The following is a 21,845-nucleotide window of genomic DNA, read 5'->3' as shown; positions in this document are numbered from 1 at the left end:
GGTATTTGTTTTATTGAGTGATTTCTAACTCGCTCTTGGTCAGTAGAGTCAAACAACGATAAGTTAACTGAGATTTGGTTGCGCAAACTAAGAACTTGAAAATTTGTCATTAATTAATATATTCTAATATGAATTGAATATAGCTATGCTATCAAAGTCTCTGTTAAGTTAGCTATAATTATTGGATTTTGATGGCAATTTATTGTAGAAACTGGGATAAGTACATCCATAATATCCATATCAGTGAGAATCTGACTTGTGACAATACAAACAAAATTTGAATTAAGGTCGAACTCTGCCCATTTGGTTGGGTCATACTTTAAAGTTAGGCTCATGTGGTGGTATTTTGTTAAGGTTTTAAAATTTGATGTTAAAGATTAACAGCATGTATAGTAGATTTTTTTAAAAATCAAGATTTCCACTTGAGAACTTATCTGCAATGAATGGCATTGTTCTCTTTTGTTAACCCTAAACTGCTAATTACCTGTGTGAAATAAATACCATAAACAACAAAAGATGTTTTATAAAAGACAACAGTATCCATTTAGTAATAAGGTTCAAATTGTCATAGCATACACTCAACGTACAACCTTTTGAAATTAAGAACCGTGGTCACCCGGGTGTCCGTGTATTTTAGTTAAAAAGGATACTTTGATTATTGTAACTTGTGTTAATTTTTGACCCTTATTACTAAAGAAATACTGTTGTTATTCATAAAACATCTTTTGGCGTTTATGGTATTTATTTCGCACAGGTAATTAGCGGTTTAGGGTTAACATAACCTAACCACAAAATTAAAATTTTGAAAATCCGCCAACTGCGACATAGTAGACCGATTTTCATGAAACATGGCTAAGAACACTCCCGACTAACTCAGCTTCAGCAGCCGTTCGGGAACTACGATGCCAGAGACAGACAGCCTACAGGTGTAATTTTTAAAAAGGGCAATATTCCAGGTGATCATAATACAGCTGGTAAAAACAATCTAGAAAAGTGTAAGTACATTATTTAACCCAAAATTTCCATAAACTGACGAAGTATTTGAAGAGGCAAAAAATAAGGTAACCTGTAATTATTTAAGTAAATGCTTACTTAACTTGAGGTACTTAGCCTAGGTAAATTTCATTCTTTGATTCAAAGTAAATAAAACAACATCATCTGCTAAATGGTTTATTACTATTTTATTAGTGCGCAGTAAAAAGAAGTAACCTACTACTCAATTCCACTATAGGAATCAAAACTCCCAACAATTCCTAGCGTTAAACACGGTATTCACAGCACTCCAAGTACATACAGCATAGCTTACTTTGGAATAAAACATCACATGCCATTAAACACCATCACAATTGGTTAAATCAAAGACAAATAGTCACATTTAAACATTTACGGGATTGCACACAACAACAAACTGTTTGGTTTATGAATAGCAAGAATTTCCATTTGAAAAATATCAAATAGTATTAACATAAACATTTATTTTGTTGGACAATAACTTTAAAAACCGGCCAAGTGCGAGTCGGGCTCGCGCACAAAGGGTTCCGTAGCAGCAAATATAATAAACTTATTATGTCAATTTATACACCTGCCAAAATTACAGTTAAATCAACCTATCTCAAAAACTATAAGAGATACTTTGATCAAACCAAAAATCGTTGAAAGAGTTAATTAGCATGCATCACCTCTATTTTTTTTAGAATTTTATACCCCGTAGTTATAAAAATAGAGGGGGGGGGACATACTTTTTACGACTTTGAGAGCTGATATCTCAAAAACCGTTCACTTTAAGAAAAATGTTTTTTAGAAAACTTTATATCATTTTAAAAGACCTTTCCATTGATACCCCACACGGGTATGTACATCGAAAAAAAAATTTTCATCCCTCAGTTACATGTATGGGGGCCCCACCCCCAATTCTTTTTTTTACTATTTAGTGTCATAATTTTGTAGCGGTTCATACAACACATATTCCCATCAAATTTCATCACTGTAGTACTTATAGTTTCCGAGTAAATCGGCTGTGACAGACGGACAGACGGACAGACGGACAGACGGACAGACGGACATGACGAAACTATAAGGGTTCCGTTTTTGCCATTTTGGCTACGGAACCCTAAAAAGGACAAAAACATAATAATATGACTGAGTTAGTACAAACTTCTTCATTATTATATAAAATAGAGGTCGAGAATGTTCTCCCTATTAGAAAAGTAATATAAGGAAGACGCATCAACCAAAAATTTCAAGTCTAAGAATAAGGCAATTCATATCATTTCTGCATGATTGGTTCGTATTCATGTAGGTACAGCAGTTACTGACACTGACAGAGTATGCCACATCCTTACGAAGTAATATATAAGTCCATGAGCTTTTAATTCTTTCTTTGCAACATAATGCTCAATACTACTATTACCAAACATACATGTGTTTTATATTTAATATGTGATCAGTAATTACGTAAAATTCATACAGCTATAGTAAACACTGGTAATTTTGAATAATGGGGTGACATATTGGTCAATAAGTATTGACTTTTTCATAAAATGAATTACTTAATATCAAACTGAAAATATGTATAAGGAAATTAAGTGACATTACTAAATCTAGCAATACCTAATCATTTGACCTTTGTACCTAAATAAGGTACCTATTGTTAGATTCAGTAATATCACTTCGTATCCTTATAGTTTTCAGTTTAATGTTAATAATCATATCACCCTAGTTTTCAGAATTATCTTGGTTACCTTTAGCAGAGTTAGTGCCCACTGTCGAAGGTGTAGACAATAGTATCAATAATAGGTGCACTATTTTAATCATTACATATTACAATAAGCTACAGACATATGACTGAGATGTATGACAAGCCCTCTAAATCGCAGTTAAAGTTTCCACAAACATTACTGTATATTGATTCTTTCAACTAAGCTATGATTTACATGATATATACGAATGACCAGTGGATTGTTGAGTATGGATAGCCAAAGAAAACTATGTAAATGGATTTAGTAACAAGGAACCATTATTCTACCACACACCTAGTCAGACCATACATTCCCTACTCTCTCTAATTTACCACAATATGAGCATGCTTTTGACGTTTGGCAGTGGAATAACAAATGGAAACTTATAAGTATAATATTCGAAACTTTTTGAGCAATTTGGAGTTAAACAAAGATTCTTATTCTAGGGGTAAAATATAATATTAAAAAAAATTAACAACTATCAGTCTTTTAAATTGATGTTGACTTGTCAACCTCGTGGCAATTTGTCTCTCAAAAGTTTACAAAAAGAAACCTTAACAATCTAGAGGGTATACATGCTTAAGTTCTAGCATATCTATTGTCAGATCTTTTACTATACAGCTACCAAAATATCTTGACGGTAAGTATTGGTAACATATTGAAGGTGAGAAAAAACAAAGTAAAGTGTAATCAGACAAAAAAATATTAATAGGTAAAATCACATACGTACTTGCCATCTTTGCCATGCGTAGCACATTCTTCAAATACATTTAATTGTAGCATACATCACTCTAGATTAGTGCTTAGCCAAATTTCTTAATCTGTTTCCCTTTCTTGCCATTTGAATCTACAAGAGTGATGAGGCAGATATCGAAATTTCGACTGTACCGGCGGGTAAATTGTTGTTACACAATTTATCGACATTAATATGCAGGAATATGGTAAACATGGCAGAGGTCAAGTCAGCAAAGAATAGTCTAAGATTGTTCCTTAAATTAACACACATTTGTGGAATGGAAAGTCAAATCAAAATATCTACAATGGCAGTACTGTTAAAAAGGGTTACACACTAGATACATACAATATTTAGAATGTGGTTATTATATCATCTCATATTCCGTATCAGCTCATATTCATAAGATTAGCGTATTATATTATAACTATCCACATATTACCTGCATACCTTAACTTTAATCAACTGTTTTGTTGATTTACATTATTGTTATTTGCAATTCATCATGGAGGTGTTTTAAAAACAAATGATTCTACTTGCATATTAAAAAACTAAACAAAGCATCAAAACTATTTTACTTCTAATTGAAAACAAGGCCTCATTCATTTGGTGTATTCAATAAATTACTTAAATTCTAACTAAATGATTATTTGATTGTATATGCTCCATGAAATTGTTTGAAACATGGCAATGAGGAACAAAACTAAGTTTGTAAACTTTTGAGCATTACCATTCCGAATGCAAATGAATGAAGGGTTACAGGTATGATACCAGGCTGGCACGGGCCCTAAACCCGCTCCTGCTTGGGCGGCGACACATCCTCCGAGCCGTTGGCCACACTCTGGTGATACAGCTTCAGCAACTCCATGGCGTCCTGTGCTTGCCGCTTCTCCAATAAGATTCTGAAATACATAGAATGAATATGTTAACATAAATATTTTCATCAAACTCATCACTCAGGTTACTGTACTAAAATCCTATGACCTTCCAATGCTGTTTAGTGACTATTTAAATATAGCATAAAATACACCACAAAAATGTAAGTAACTTGCATGAGATCACAAATGCAAAATATTTAGAGATATTCATTAATATTTTAGGTTTAAATAAGTATATTCTTATTATTAATATTTAGGTAACTTTATTTTTGCAACAAAAGATTACATTTAATTTATAGGACAAAGGAATTGCTATAGGGTACTCAATGGGTTTAATATTGTATGTATGTATGTATGTATGTATAAGCTTTATTGTACATAAAGGAAACAAAAGAGACACAGTTACAGAGTCAGTAATATACAATGTAGGCGGACTTATCCCTTAATGGGATCTCTTCCAGTCAACCTTTGAGGAAATGAGTAGAAGCGAATTAACGATGAGTGACGAATTCAAAAATGTACAACCACTAAAAGAATTAAATGCAAATTTTGTATACACATGGTAACAAATATATACATATACAATTACATTAATACACCAATATATACATATATAATAATATAATAATAAATAAACAAATACTCATAAAATATATATTTATATAGGTACTTAGACCAAAAAGTATATGGATATTAATTCGAACCACAAAGCAAGACAATAAAAAAAAAATAGATAAAAATTAAAGAAAAAGAAAAAGAGAGAAAAGAAAAAAAAACAATCCGATAAAAAAAAAAAATTAAGTGTCGGAAAGCCATAGTTTTTTAAGGTTATTCTTGAGTGCTGCTACAGATTGGGATTGCCTCACGGACACCGGTATCTAAAAAATAATATTTAAATAATATAAAAATAATATATAAATAATATTTACAGCTGCAAAAAAATACATGATTTTGACTATAATAATTATTTCATCTATATGCATACATTTATTTGGTATAGATTGTTAAGTAACTGCTGGGCAAAGGTCCCCCTATCAACTACCATGTACCAAAGTTTACCTGTTTTAAGTGATATCTCAATGTTGCTTGAATTATTGAATTTATAAATAGCTATTTTATAATAAATCTGTACGAGTTTCGTATAAGATGTTAAAAACATCACATCACAATGTTTATAGGAATTAAGTAATGCTTGCATACCTTCCAGATGCCTCCTTAATGTGTTCCAGTATAATTCTGTTATCGCGGTCCGTGACGATGTCGGCGAGGCTGTCGGGGTCCATGTCGGACAGCAGCTCCAGGTCCTGGCCGCCCAGCAGCGAGATGTGGCACAGGTTGTGCTGCAGCCGCCCCACCAGGCTCGCCACCTGCCCCTTCTCGCCCAGCGCCACGTCGTCCGTCTGGTCCAGGGACACCTGGCACTTCGGCATGTTCGGCGTCCACTTCTCGCTCCCGTGGAGAATCATCAGCGATGTATCAGGTTCTAACGTCGAAAAATACTCCTCATCGTCCACCTCGGTCCCGTCAGACTCCAGCACCACAGTTAGGTTCTCTGCTGGCAATCCTAGCTTTTCAGGCACTTTACTGAGTAAATCTTCTAACGACGACGCTACTGTGCCCTTCTTTTTGTCTCGGTTCACATCACATATTTTGTATGGTTTGTTGATATCGTTCTCCATGGCTTTTGTCTTATTTATGAATGCAAGAACAATGTGTTCATGAAATTGAAATATTATTGTGTATATTTAGTTCTTAAAACAACTTAATTTTCTTATATTTCTTTTGTGAATGATCAGCACTATCAGCAGCAATTTCTGTAATAGAATCAAATAATGAACTGATTTGACGTTTTCAAAATGTTGCCAGTGTAAATAAGATTACTGTAATATATTTTGTTATTGAAATTGAAAAGTTAGTTCACCAAAAGTTCTTAGAAGTTTAAAAATGTTTGTTGATAAATATTCTTCAAACAAACAATTGATGTACTGTCCTCTTTTAATATATTATATCAAAAGGAGGAGTTCTGTAATAAATAAAACAACTATTTCTCTGTACGGCATTCTCCGACCTCACACACTTGGTGCCATCTTGACAGCAACTGCGTGTTGCCAGTACACCGCCATTTATTAGAATACCACATCTCTTCCTTTTTAACAAATTTTAAATTAAAACAATGCATGAACCATTTATGAAATTACCAAGACTGCATCGCGCACTAATCAACAGTTTAGCTTCAAACAAATTCAATAAATGCATGTAGCAACAACAACAGTTTTGAATCACTAGATACATACACATTTTATAAACTTCCAATTTTATACAATCAACAATCTCTACTATTATACAACTAATACAAATAGGGTTACAGTTTCCAGATAGGCTTGAAATAATTATCCATTGCAAATATTTTTCTATTAAGTAACAATCTGATCACATCACATTATAATTATACTCCATGGTAAGTCCTTATACTAACACAAGTGTATGACTTTAGACTAGAGCTAGAAATATCAACCACTAGTTAGTAGCATAACATATTATGAATCTTTGAGTCTTAAGAATAATCCTAAAGAGTCAAAATAGACTACACACAAGGTATACTATATCTATTAATATTATTAAATACAAGATACTAACACTTAAGTAGATTCTGTACAATGACTGTGTCCACATCCAGTAAATATTTGGTTTGGAAATAACGATCTGCTGTAGGAATCCCCAATGACATTTACTCGGTACCTTCCCGTTTCCTCTCCTTTTCTTTAAATGAATTAAATTTTATAACAATCTTTACTTGCTACCTCTCACAAGTTCATATACAATTATACATAAAACAGTTATTGATTAATTTCCTGTGGCCATGTAGAATAAGATAGATATTAGAATACAAATTTCATACAATATTTAGTACGTCCACATCAAACAGTGAATCACTCTGTAGGTAACTAATGTCAGTAATTTCCGTCTTTTATAAACATACCTATGACATACAAAGATTATTGTTGAAGTTAACCATTGAACACCACAAATTCAAACTTTTTACTAACCAACATTTTACATTGCTAATTGCTAGCCTAATCTAATACAATGTTTCATGAATGCAGTTTAGGTGTAGTTAACTTTCCATATTTCATTAATCTACTGTACATCTATGTACCTACATTAAAATGCAGGTGAATAAACGAGGCAGGTAAGTGAGTACATAATGCCCTGTGAAGGCATACCGCAATCTTAACTAATAATCTGGCTAGTTTTGAAATTTAATTATGATTAGTCATCATTGAAATGAATAAATCTACATACAATATTTTCTACATTGTTAGTAGTTACAATGAATTATGGGTATGGGGTTATGGGTTATAATCAATTTCATATCATAAAAATAAGAACAATGAATTTTGTCTTAACAATAGTCAAAAACATACCATAAAATTAAACAAAGGTTAGTAGTCCCGGTTACTACTAAGTATCATTAATTAAAATTTGTGGGTAGAGAATGCATCCTAGCATTAAGTCCACCATTAAGAAAGGAACCTCGACACGATAAGAAGAAGAAGTCCACCATTGACACATTTGTATTGTGTAAGAAAGTTACAATTAAATAAATCAATCCTTTGTCTTTATGTATCTCTATGCATAAAAGATTATATATTATATTAATCATGTCAATTGTATTATTAATGCAATTATTTACAGTTTACAAACAATTTTTACCTAGTTTGCTAGTATCCAACATCACAGTCACATCGAGTTTGGCTACAACTGACTATAAAGTACCATCGACAACACTGTTAGCCATACATTTGTAATCCTTATTACAAGGGCATAAAGGCTACCGATGGTTAGCCAAGAGTGTTGCTGTTAGTACTAGAGACTTAATATTCTAGTTTGTAGAATTTGTAAAATGTACCTATATAGCTGAACTCAAATAACTACTATCTTTAGATATGCAATACAACAAGCAGTACTTATTAAAATTTAAACAAATATGCATAGTCAAACTTATTACTACTTTGGTGTCACCATGTAACTAATAACTATACTGATTTCACTTTTCAGATATGGACCTAACATTGTTATAATGAATAACCATTATTTTAAGTACTTATGAATGTTTGTGGCCAATAGGCAAAACAGAGTTCTAACCTTTATACATGAGCTTTTGTTGTGAGATCTACTGTATCAAATGTATTCCACAAAATGGAACAACTTTACTAATAACAGTAGGTATATTATGAAACTTTTACAGCAACTCTCATAATGATGTGAAACATAGATTAAAATACTTGTAATTTTCATTTTATTATATTTGTTTAACATTGGTATCAGTTAAATAAAATGTATAATATTTAATCACCTGTTTTTGAAACACAGACCAAAATATTTATTTGCTTGACTGAAACCTTGTTAGCTAACTTTTAAACCAAATAATAGTGCACAGACCTTTCACCACAGTATGGTGTTAGCGAACTAGAGCACAATTTCCTGTTTCCAAAATGACTGACATGGGCTGATCTCAGCCATATTCCACCATATTACTAGGTGTGTGACCTGTTTGGAAGAAATCTGTAAGATAAATAGAACTAGTATGAATATCTCAGAGGATAAAAACAGTTTGATTTGTAACCCCCAACAGATTTGTAGCCTAGCTCAGATTTAATATGAAAACACTGATATTATTCAATTATAGGCGAGCAGCTATTCAGCTGATGAGCCTATCTCACACAGTGTCTCATGATTAATAGTTAGCAAAGTCATGTCACTATTTTATTTGTTAAAAGCCACATTCACTGAGGGAGCAGTAACAATACTATCCGGTAGACTGTTCCAAACCGCTACAACACGATTGGATAGGGAATGATATGCAGCTTTAGTAGTAGGAGTGCAAATCAGTTTCAGGCTGTGACCTCGGGTCTCGCGGCTGGTACTTCTCTTGATATGTAATAATTTGTCGTGATATAAGGCATCTACCCGAATAACTGCTTTGAAATATAACACTTTGGTAAATGGTTATTCATTCATTTATTCTATCCCGTAGGAAAATATTTTACTGGGCATAATAACCAAAACTATGACAGTATGTGTCATTTTATTGTAATGTAATGTCAGACATAGTTTTGGCTTTACTACCAGGCTGTTTTTACAAATACCACTCACCGTTCTGTTCTTCACTTAAAAGTGTTTTACTTACAAATCTTACTTCTGTAGACATTTAGGAAAGTACTTTGTAATTTCCAATCACAGCTTCCTTTTCTTATTGCTTACATTCAGTCAAGCAACATGCTGAAATGCATTTTTAAAGTTACATCCACCATCCACATCCATATTATTTTTCAGTACCTAGTTCTGGAAACTAGTGTTATACCAGTGGTGTAAGCCAAAGCAATCTGAAAACTTGTACAAATTGTTAATTCATGCATGTTTCACACAAAGCTTTTATATTAATAAACTTTTATTATGATTGTTGTATTCCCTTGCCTGTCAGGCCTGTCTTTTCAAAACATATGTGTCACCACTCAGCGATAATTTGAACGAGATTTGTCATTGTACAGCGTGCGTGCATGGATCACCTGTCCACATTTGCTTTATTTCTATCACATTTAACTAGACCAACACCATTGTTTCAATTTCATTTGTAAGGCTATTATTACTATTTTTGATCTGTCAAAATGACAGATACACTAGCACAGAATAGATAATATCATAGATGGTAGAAACCCTAGATGGCAGAAATGTGATATTGCCATGGCATCGCTTATATGGTACAATTAAACAATAGGCTACTTTCTTTCTAGTCAAACCAGCTTCTTTTTAAGAACTGTCAACAAATTTGAATGATTTGCTGATATGGAACTTCATGCAATCAAGATCAGTGACATTATGGTCAACATGTTTACTTTATGTTTATATTTCTATCCAACTTATCTTTCTTAAAAATAGATAATGGATTATACGGATTCAAGAATAACTACTGTTACACTTTTCTCATAAGTATCTGATGCTTTATTTTGTGCAAAGTACAAAATATTTTACAGACAGGCAAATTTTCTGATAGCCAACTGGCTACCAAACATTCATATTTTCATAAAATTGGACAGAAAACGGTAAGAGACACTTTAAGTTATTATAGAAATACTTAAATGTTGTGCTTCATTAGTGTATAAAGCATGAGATAATGTTATTTAGACCTTGCTTAAACCTTTTATCTGTATTTTCTGTTACTGGATAATAGTAACTCAGTATTAGAACCCTTCAGTATAGAGCAAAAGAAGATGAAATGTCATAAAAACTATTGTCTCCTTTCTATGGACTGTTTAGAGTTATCAAAACTCAAGTACTCTTATTTTATGGGTAAATGAGTACTCATAAGTTGTGCATATACTGATGATAGTCAGAGCAATGTTAACCCAAAGAGCTGAGTTCAACCAAGGCAAACAGATACTCACCACTGCGCCAGTGATACTTCACCTGATTTATTTATTTATGTTTCTAACAGCCCTTTAACCTGACCTGAAGCCATTTCCTTCATGTTAAGGATTTTCCCGACTTTTAAAGGGATTTACTTATGATGTACTTGACATCTTATCCGGCCCGAAGGCGTCTCCTTAATTTTAAGGATTTTCCCGACTTTTAAAGGGATTTATACTTGACATCTTTTCCGGCCCGAAGGCGTCTCCTTAATTTTAAGGATTTTCCCGACTTTTAAAGGGATTTACTTATGATGTACTTGACATCTTATCCGGCCCGAAGGCGTCTCCTTAATTTTAAGGATTTTGACAATTTGTCCAGCCCGCTGGAGGCTTCCAGTCATTTCTGACTTTTTATTGTTTTCACAATTGTCCCAACATTTGAGGGATATGCAATTCCTGCTGTGCTTATAATAACATTGTATACTTGCATAGAATAGGGTAGATGACAAACACTGTTAGGGATTGTATCAGTTATAAATATTAAAAAGTCCATACAATAAAGAAATCAGAAAGATTCTTCAGTTAATGTTCACTATTATATATTTTTTAGAACATCTTGTAGGTATTACAGTTTTGAAATTATGTAAATTCCATAGGTACATTGGTTTGTGAACTCGAATACCGTATAGTGAGAAGATAAATAATACAATGAGACCAATTAGAATCTATCCTTCCCTTTATAAAAATTGAAAAACATAAAACTTAAGTCCCAATCCAACTTTGTACTTTACAAAATATATTATTATACAATTAATTTTGTTTATTTACTCAGCAATGTGTCTATTTCACAACACTGTTTTATGCCTGTAAAATCTAACATTTGTCATCTGACCAATAGTTGAATTGCACACAAATGAAATTTTCCAGGTCCATTTCAATGGACCCACTTTAGTAACAAGCAAACAGAACTTCAAGTTCTGTAAATCACTAATTTATTTCTTTTCTTTTACATGACTTAATTGTTTTGTACTTTATTTGCTCAATCGAAATAGTTCTTGGATGATAATTACTTACCTATTCCGTTTTACATCGCCGGCTGTTTGCATTTGCAACAAAGCCGTAATGGCGGCAAATTTTATTTCAGAAATAACTTGCACGCATTCTATTGCGAATATTGAAATATTCACTTACGTTTTCATCCTCGTCGCCACTTGTACTGTCCTCTTTTAATATATTATATCAAAAGGAGGAGTTCTGTAATAAATAAAACAACTATTTCTCTGTACGGCATTCTCCGACCTCACACACTTGGTGCCATCTTGACAGCAACTGCGTGTTGCCAGTACACCGCCATTTATTAGAATACCACAATTTCAAGCGGGCCCCGCTGTACCTTACACCGTAACCAGTTTTTGAATAGTTTTTACCATGAAAATGATGCATTTGTTTACAGGATGGACCTCCTCTACTCCTCTCATCCACTTCGAATCACATTTTGACGTGTTGCTTCGCCCTATTGCACTTTTGCACTGTACCTAAGTGCAAATTTACGAGCGCAACAAAGAGGAAAATATTTTTAACTCAATTATTTAAAAAAGGGTTCTTTTACTATATTTTTTTTACGTTTTAATAAAGTCCGTTTTTAAGAACAGCAGCAAATTAGAAAATGTAGGTAGGCACGTATCGTCCCACAGAAAATAAGAATTTCGCTCCGTTTTCTAGTGACACACCACTTATTTCACCGCCTAAAATTAACCAACATTTGGTACATGCCTTTACAATTATTGAAGCCTTATGGTCAAATTAAAGTACTTTTTAAAAACTGAAACTATTAAAAATAATCTATTTTGTGTTAAATCGTAACAGCCCTAATTAGGTTACGTAACTTATCATTATCATTTAAAAATAAACCGAAAATAAATATTCATTATAATTTTTGTAATTTTAGTCAAATAATTTTATTAATTGTTTTGGGGCTGGACCGCTGGAGCATCAACCCTAAACCTCTATCTGTAATATTCTGTAAAATGTAATACTTATAGCGACATTGTAACTAGAAAATCCTCCAATAATTGGAACAGGCAATTTCTCTCTGAGCTACGGTAAATCAATTTTCTAGAAAGTACAGACCTACCTACTTCTTTAAGGAAAATGCTCGGCGATTAACAGCGAAACCGAGCGTGTAACATTTTGTGTCGAGCCTATGACGTCACGAGTGTACTTTAGTGATGGGAACGTTGTCGCCGCGTAACCCATTCGATCGATTGTGGAGGTTGCGTGCGGGATGCCCGCCGAAGTTAAAAATATCGGATGTTCATCTTCGTTGTGAAATGAAGTAAGTATATACCTGTATTCGTGTGATGACAAACAATTCACTAGTAGGTATATAATTTGCCTAAGGCCTGGCCCCGTAGCCGAATGGCATTTCTCCGACGCCAAACGAAAGCGATACGCCGCTGGCTCTGTCGCGCCAATACGCAAGCGCGATAGAGATAGATATCTACTAGCGCTTCGTTTCGTGAGCGTTTCGTGAGCGATTGTGCCATTCGGCTAGCCACCCAGGAACAAAGATTTTAGTAGGTAGGTATTAATACTAGTTAATATTTCGTAATATTTTTGTGGCGAACCTCTTTTGAATCTTTGGGTTAGCTTACCTCCGCCTACGAACGCAGGCCGCTAAGATAATTTTATATACCTCGATGTCAGAAACTGACTTATGTTATTATAGATTTTTGATTTGTCAATAAAATACGTTCAAGTTATTTTGCTATTTATTTAATCTAAATAGTAGTCCCCACAATTGGTGACCCGAACGTAAATCAAATAAAAATAATACTAGAGTTTACTATATTTTAAACATTTAATCGTGAAGTGTACAGAATGCCAGATATAGCAAGTAACTGCGATTCAGCAGTTTGTCGTGTTAGCGTGAAAATTCCACCGTTTTGGCCAGACAACGCAACATTATGGTTTTCACAAATAGAAGGCCAATTTGCAGTCGCAGGAATAACTACGGATTCTACTAAGTATTACCACGTTATTTCAGTTTTGGAAGCCAAATATGCCACTGAAGTTCAAGATATAATCGTAAGTCCGCCGGCAGAAAACAAGTATGTAACTTTGAAAAAAGAGCTAATTGCCCGTACTTCGGCATCGCGTAGTGAAAAACTGAAGCAGATTATGACTTCGGAGGAACTCGGAGATAGAAAGCCGAGCCAGTTCCTGCGCCATCTCCGTAACCTCGCTGGCTCTGGGTACCCAGACGAATTTTTACGCCAGGTATGGTCAAAAGTTCAAAACGTCTACCATCTTTGTTGCAAAGTCTGATTTCCATTCAAGACGATAATGTATCTTTAGATAAATTAGCTCAAATGGCAGATAAAGCTTACGAAACTAACTCAATGACGCCGACACCACAAGTGTCAGTTGCTTCGACGTCTTCGGTGCCACCTTCAGTGGTAGATGAGTTAAGCCAGAAAATTGATGCCTTATCTTCGAAGGTTGAAGCGATGTCCGCATCTACACGACGCCGCGACGCTACGAAACCGAGATCTTATTGGTCCCGTTCCCGTCCTGCTCAACGCAACCAGTCTAGAAGTCGATATAATGCAGACAACGACAGACAACATTGCTGGTACCACTCCAACTTCGGCAATAGAGCAGATAAGTGCATCCCTCCATGTAGCTATTCAAAAAACTAGACGACCAGTTGCTTCGTGCAACTGGTAAGATTAGTGACAATAGTGGTGAGTGTAATGCATTATCTATCCGATTGTTTGTCACAGATGTTAAAACTAAACTTCAATTTTTGATTGATACAGGATCGGATTTGTGTGTTTTTCCAATGAGTTTTTTGCGTGGTCAAAAACGTTGTCGAACGGACTACGAACTTTTTGCCGCGAATAATACGGTTATTTCAACTTACGGTTTTTTAAGTTTGTCTCTTGATTTTGGTTTACGGCGCCTTTTTGTTTGGCGTTTCGTAGTTGCGGACGTAAGCAAACCAATTATAGGAGTAGATTTTTTATCTTTTTACAATTTGTTGGTAGATATACGAAACTCACGTTTAATAGACAATACAACTTCTCTTGCATCAGCTGGTGTTGCTACATCTGTTACATGTCCAGAGATTAAAGTCATCACGGGCAATTCTGCCTACCATAAACTTTTGGCGGAGTACCCTGATATTTTGCGACCGGTTGGTAGCCCTCAAGAACGAATTTGTAAACACACCACGGAGCATTATATCAGGACAACTCTTGGCCCTCCGGTGTACTCTCGACCTAGACGACTAGCACCGGATCGTTTGAAAATTGCGCGACAAGAATTTGAAGACATGGAGCGTACCGGTATCGCGAGGCGATCTGAGAGCGCGTGGTCATCTCCTCTTCATTTAGTACCCAAGAAAGACAGGGGTTGGCGTCCTTGTGGCGATTACCGCGCACTCAACGCACGTACGATACCAGATCGATACCCGGTACGTAACATTGCAGATTTTTCACACAATCTTTACAATTGTAAAGTGTTTAGCAAGTTGGATTTAGTAAAAGCATATAATCAGATTCCCGTCGCGCCCAAAGACATTCCTAAAACGGCCATAACAACTCCTTTCGGGCTCTTCGAATTCCCGTTCATGAGTTTAGGATTACGTAATGCGGCTCAAACATTTCAACGTTTCATGGACGAGGTTTTGCAAGGGCTCAATTTTTGTTTTTCGTACATTGACGACGTATTGGTAGCTTCCGCGAATGAAAAGGAGCATGAGGAACACTTGCGTTTAATCTTTAAGCGTTTTAGTGACCACGGGATTCTGCTTAACCCTAATAAATGTTTATTCGCTGTACCGGAAATAGAGTTTCTAGGCTATCTCGTTTCTTCTAAAGGTAAACATACAGGGCATGGATACCAGAATATTGAAGATTATAAGATATAATGACAACATCATGGAATTACTACTATTTGTCCTGAATAGCTGCATGAAGGACGGGACATTTCCAGAAGTACTGAAAACCGGCAGAGTCGTACCTATTTTTAAGAAAGGGACACATAATGACCCAAGTAAGGTAACGGCGGCTATTAACGCGGGTATCGAAATCGACGTCCATTACCGCCGCATTTGCAAATACGCATTTTACAGGCAAACCGACCAATTTCTTAAAAAAAGTTACTCACACAAAGGAAGCCTGTTTAGTTGACTAACGCACATATAGGCGATAGAGAGTGTGAATGAAAGAAGACGCTCGCTATTTGACAGTTTTTGCCACGGGGCCGCGAGAAGAGGTTGTGTCATACTGACGTGTGACGCTAAACCTAAGTGAACTCCAATCTCATTTAGTAGTTTACGTAATAATTATGGCAAACAGGTGAAAGTTATGCATTTCAAATTATTGTTTATAGTTTTCTACATGACTTCTGAGTACTTTTTACGTATTGTTTAGCCTGGAAATGTGTTTAAAGTGGAAATTAAAAGACAGCAGTGAAAGGCGCCATTTCGTGAGTAGATTCTATTACTGTGGTATACAACGGAAATAGTTAAAGTAGTGATATTAGTTCTTTTTGCTTTATTTTAAGTATATGTGATCAGTTATATAATGTCTTACAGTTGTTTCAATCTTGATCTATTCACGCTATCAAAGAACTATTTACGCGGTATGAAAATTATTCAACAAAACCTTAATTTTTAGCAAAAACTTCATGACTGATTTCGTAGTTTCTATGAAAACCGTTAATTTGTCAATTTTTTTAAACATTGACATAAAGTCTGATGCTTACTTACCAGTTATGTAAACTTGGTTTTAATATAAGGTTGCAATATTTTATTTTGATTTGTAATGAAAATACATCTGTATGACTTTGTTTTTATGGGTCGGAATTAGATTTTATAATACTCCAATTTATGCCTATTACCGATGGTACGATCAGATAACCCTCGGTAATAGAATATATAAGAATCTATTACCGATCCATGCAATATTTGTTTGGGTCGGTAATGGGTTCCTATAGAAGTATCTATTACCGAGCGACATATTAGTCTTGTATCAAAATATGACATTTAGTGTACCGTAAGTACAGATTTCTTAGGTGAAACTGAGTCTTCTGTGGGTATTCATAAAGGAGGATAGTATAGGTATATGTATTTGTCATAATTTGTATATTCAACCATCGGTATTAAGCTCCGAATTTTGAGATGGGTTTCTATTTACCGATGGCAGAAAAACACTGTCATTCATACCCTCGGTAATGAAATCTCCGCAATATCAAACGCAGTACAAAAGTACGCCTCATGCGCACACTAGTTTTCTCCATCTTTCTCTATGCAGCGGAAACTTGGACATTAAAAGAGCAAACGGTGGCCAGGATAGATGCGTTCGAAATGTGGTGTTGGCGTAAAATGTTGGGAAATTCTTGGACAGCACGTCGCACTAACGTATCTATTCTACAAGAGCTCAATATCAAGACTCGCCTCTCTGCTATCTGCCGGGAGAGAATTATAGGCTTCTTTGGCCATTTGGCCAGACGAGATCCTGACAGCCTTGAGAAGGCGTTGATCGTCGGACCAGTGGAGGGCCATCGTAAAAGAGCCGGATTACCCACGCGCTGGTTCAACACAATAAAGAAGGTCACGCGCGTTGGGCTCCAGGGATCCTTTAGGAAGGCAAAAGATCGGCCTGAGTGGAGAGCACTGCAACGTACAGCGACTTATGGTGGTCACGACCCTCAGTCATGAGGTTTCGACGAAGAAGAAGAAGAATGAAATCTCAATTCGCGTTAATAGAACTGCAACCTGTTCATTACCACGGTAATAGAAAATTTAGGTATGTTGGCTTCAATAATCATTTTATGACATATAATAAACTAAAATGATCCTAAAACTCTTCAAAACTAATAGTTCAATAAATACTCTTCCATAAAAAAAATATTTGTGGTCGTTAATGAGCTTTGATACCCTTAATTTTTTGGTATCTTTTGAAATCTGCCTTAAGTACCACGTTAATAGGCGCCATTACCTTAATTATAGACCAGTGTGCGTGTTACCTGTTTTCTCAAAGGTCTTAGAAGCGGTTCTAAAAAACAGAATAATGGATTTCTTCGAACAAAACGATCTTTTCTCGCACCACCAATATGGCTTCAGAAAAGGCAGGTCGACAGCCATGGTTATAAGAAGAGTCGTGGATTTTGCACTAGAGTCTATGGATGGGTCGCAGAAATGTGCTAGCATGTTTTGCGACCTATCTAAGGCATTTGACTGTATACGGCATGATATTCTTCTTTGTAAACTGCACCACTATGGTTTTGGCGACATAGCATTAAAAATGATGACCAGTTACATGCGAAATCGAACGCAAGTGGTTGAAGTTCGAAAAAATATGTCATCCCCCGAACTGAATGAAATTGGCGTACCCCAAGGTTCCATTTTGGGCCCAGTACTATTCTTGATTTATGTCAACGACTTGCCTTCGAATCGATTGGGCGCAGATCACTCTCTTTGCAGATGATACGCATATTGGGGTCAGACACAAATACCAATCATCAATGGAAAGACACCTACGATGCATTACCGACATTTTACACAAATGGTTTGAATGTAATGGCATTGTACTAAATGAAAATAAAAGCACATTTGTAAACTACAAAACGATTTCAAGAAATACGAATATAACAACCACTTTTGAGTATACTCACAATACATGTTTCTTAGGATATGAAATTGACAGCAAACTAACACATAGCATACATATTGATAAAGTCTGTAATAAACTAGCATCAGCCAATTACGCACTGTTGAAACTAAAGCCCCTAGTTAACTTAAGAACCTTAAAAACTGTTTACTATGCTCATGTACAAAGTCTACTTGCTTACGCAATTACAATATGGGGAAATGCTGTAGATATAAATCGGGTACTGATCCTACAAAAACGCTCAATCAGAATAATATGTGGGGTAAATTGGCGCATATCGGCGAGGTCTTACTTTTTGAAGCTTAAAATAATGACGGTCGTATCACTGTACATATACAACTCTGTGTTAGAAATTCATAACAAATCAAATACCTTACTTAAGCGTTCGGATTGTCACAATTATAATACGAGGAACAATAGCAAGCTAATACTTCCCTTTCTTAAATTGAAAAAATGCCAAAAACAGGGAATTTTCATAAAAATAAAGCTCTTTAATAAATTGCCCACAAATGTCACAGATTTACCTTTTAATTTATTTAAAAACACAGTAAAAAAATTTTTCCAAAACCATGCCTTCTATTCGATAAATGAATACTTATCATTGAATAATAATGTAATTGACGAAATTTGTAAATAGATTATTATTTATTATGATTAATACTAAGCTTACTTACTTACATAGTAAAATGTTATAAAATATTGTAAAATGCTGACTTACCATGTAATGATCATATTACATTATGGTTAATAAATGAAATGAAATGAAATGAAAAGGTTCGAAACCCATTACCGAAAGAGTTAGGGCAATCCAAGATTTCTCAAAACCAAGAACATTTAGAGATCTAAGACGTTTTCTGGGTGCAATCAATTTTTATAGGCGTTTTATGCCCAATGCTGCAAAAGTACAGGCTCCTTTGCATGCGTTATTTTGTGGGACTTCCGTCAAAAGCAATAACGCTATAAATTGGACTCCTGAGCTGGAAAAAGCATTCGACGCATGTAAACAGATCATTGCCCGTGCAGCCCTGTTAGCCCATCCAGATCCCCGGGCTCCTTTAGCCATTGTCACTGACGCATCTGATTTTGCTATTGGGTCGGTTCTTCAACAGAAAGTTCAAGGTCACTGGCAACCGCTAGGTTTCTTTTCTAGGAAATTAAATGTAGCTCAAACTAAATACAGCGCCTATGACCGGGAACTATTGTCAATTTACGAATCAGTCAAGTATTTCCGTCACATGATAGAATTGAAACCATTTTTTATCATGACCGACCATAAACCTATAATATCAGCTTTTAAAAAATCATATGACTCATGCTCGCCTCGTCAGTTTAGGTACTTAGATTTTATTTCACAATTTACCACTGACATCAGGTACATCGTTGGCGAAGACAATGTCGTAGCCGACGCGCTCTCGAGAACCGACGCTATAACTAATACTACTAATGGTCTAGATTTAGATGTTTTAGCGGAATCTCAAGGCACGGATACAGAACTCCAAAAATTAATCGAAACCGGTTCATCTCTTAAACTTAAACAAATAATTTTTGGTAAAACTAAACTGTTCTGCGACGTATCCGGGCCCGTTAAACGACCGTACATAACGCCCGAACTTCGAAAAACAGTATTTGACTCTCTTCATCAGCTGAGTCACCCTAGTGCAAGAGCCACTATTAAGTTGGTAACTGAACGTTACGTTTGGCCGGGGGTCAGGAAAGACTGTCGCACATGGGCGCGAACTTGCATAGATTGTCAAAAATCTAAAGTTTCTCGACACGTACATGCACCAGTTCATGAATTCAAGACACCTTCAGCGCGGTTTTCACATGTCCACTTGGATTTAATAGGTCCGTTGCCTAGCTCAGACGGATACAGGTACTGTTTTACCGCTGTTGATAGATTTACTCGCTGGCCAGAAGCAGTACCGATAGTAGATATCACAGCGGAAAGCGTGGCTAAAGCGTTTATCACCTCATGGATAGCACGATTCGGTTGCCCTGATAGAGTGACTACGGACAGAGGCAGACAGTTTGAATCTCACTTGTTCCGTCAGATTTCGGCATTAACCGGCTTTAATCATTTGAAAACGACTGCATACCATCCAGCGGCAAACGGATTGGTTGAACGTTTTCATCGTCAGCTCAAAGGAGCAATAATGTGTCACGCAAACGATACATGGACGGAATCTCTTCCACTTGTACTGTTAGGAATTCGCAGTGCCTGGAAGGATGATTTATCCGCTTCTACCGCCGAACTCGTTTACGGGGAAACCCTTAAACTCCCTGGGGACTTTTTCAGCAGTAATCCAGCTGACGGTTCGGTTGACTATACAGACTTCTTATCAAGGTTACGCCTACATATTAGGAAATTGCAGCCGTCCGCTGTGACTCGCCATGGTACTGCAAAAGTTTTTATATTTAAGGATCTGTCGACTGTTTCGCACGTATTTGTGAGACAAGATCTAGTGCGCAGATCATTAGAGCCTCCTTACGCTGGTCCTTACCTAGTGTTGCAAAGAAATGATAAATATTTTGTCATAGACATTTTAGGAAAGGCCGTTTCTGTTTCTATTGATAGAATAAAACCAGCGTACGTCTTGTCAGACGAACCAGGTAGTTCTAGTACTCCTCCAGTACCAGTTTCAACATCAGCACCCGCAATAGTTCCTCCTGCTCCTCCCGTCCGTCACCGAGCCTAAGAAGACTCGTTCTGGTCGTCAGGTTTGGTTTCCGTTACGTTATCGACCGTAAAGGTCTGGGGGAGGCTGATGTGGCGAACCTCTTTTGAATCTTTGGGTTAGCTTACCTCCGCCTACGAACGCAGGCAGCTAAGATAATTTTATATACCTCGATGTCAGAAACTGACTTATGTTATTATAGATTTTTGATTTGTCAATAAAATACGTTCAAGTTATTTTGCTATTTATTTAATCTAAATAGTAGTCCCACATTTTTAAGAAAATCGACCATGTACTCACAGCATTATCCTCATGTTATTTGTTACAACTTTTAGTAATATATAAATATAATTAACCATTAACACATTTCTAGAGTTATTTTTATTCATAATAAGTATAGAGCGTATTATGTTTGTATTTGTTTTTCTGCCGACCACAAATTCAACGTTAATACCGTAACTGTAACCTATTTTAAAGTTAAATTTACTTTTCACTCGTACTTTATATGTATAGTTTCATAACAATATAAAAACATAATTATAATTTCCACTGCTTCGCAAAATCGATTTAAATCGAATAAGGAAATCGCAGCATACATGACGATATAGTTCCATGGTGCACCACTATTCTTAAGTTCGACGTGAGTTCGACGGACAAAATAACAAATCTACCTTCACTTTGTCTCGACAGTTTGAATAGCCTATTTTTATATCGCTTGTTTTAAACGCACGC

General features: G+C 35.5%; 1 protein-coding gene and 1 long non-coding RNA gene across 3 annotated transcripts; both read right to left on the bottom strand.

Moving 5' to 3' along the window:
• Nucleotides 1-2,117: 2,117 nt before the first annotated feature.
• LOC125229550 (DNA fragmentation factor subunit alpha) lies at nt 2,118-6,151 on the bottom strand. The gene is made up of 2 exons (XM_048134416.1): nt 5,550-6,151; nt 2,118-4,373 (listed from the first exon to the last, which is right to left on the bottom strand). Exons 1-2 carry the CDS (start codon nt 6,026-6,028, stop codon nt 4,259-4,261), a joined length of 594 nt encoding a protein of 197 aa, XP_047990373.1. The 5' UTR covers nt 6,029-6,151; the 3' UTR covers nt 2,118-4,258.
• A 242-nt stretch (nt 6,152-6,393) lies between these two features.
• Nucleotides 6,394-9,990, bottom strand: LOC125229675. 2 transcript variants are annotated; one of them, XR_007177436.1, is made up of 2 exons: nt 9,507-9,990; nt 6,394-8,915 (listed from the first exon to the last, which is right to left on the bottom strand). It is a non-coding gene; the product is annotated as an uncharacterized LOC125229675 (long non-coding RNA). The 2 variants fall into 2 exon arrangements; XR_007177437.1 differs by having other exon boundaries at nt 9,541-9,990.
• Between the last annotated feature and the right edge of the window lie 11,855 nt (nt 9,991-21,845).

This window comes from Leguminivora glycinivorella, chromosome 9 (genome assembly GCF_023078275.1).
Source record: "Leguminivora glycinivorella isolate SPB_JAAS2020 chromosome 9, LegGlyc_1.1, whole genome shotgun sequence".
Lineage (NCBI taxonomy): Eukaryota > Metazoa > Arthropoda > Insecta > Lepidoptera > Tortricidae > Leguminivora > Leguminivora glycinivorella.
Note: the sequence above shows the minus strand (reverse complement) of the source record. Positions and strands in the feature narration are given on the sequence as shown.

Bases quoted from the DNA above. Each gene is read 5' to 3' on its own strand.
- LOC125229550 (XM_048134416.1), bottom strand. From the start codon at position 6,028: ATGGAGAACGATATCAACAAACCATACAAAATATGTGATGTGAACCGA. The intron at 4,374-5,549 runs GTATGCAAGCAT...TATGTATTTCAG, and splicing joins ATTAAGGAGGCATCTGGAAG to AATCTTATTGGAGAAGCGGC.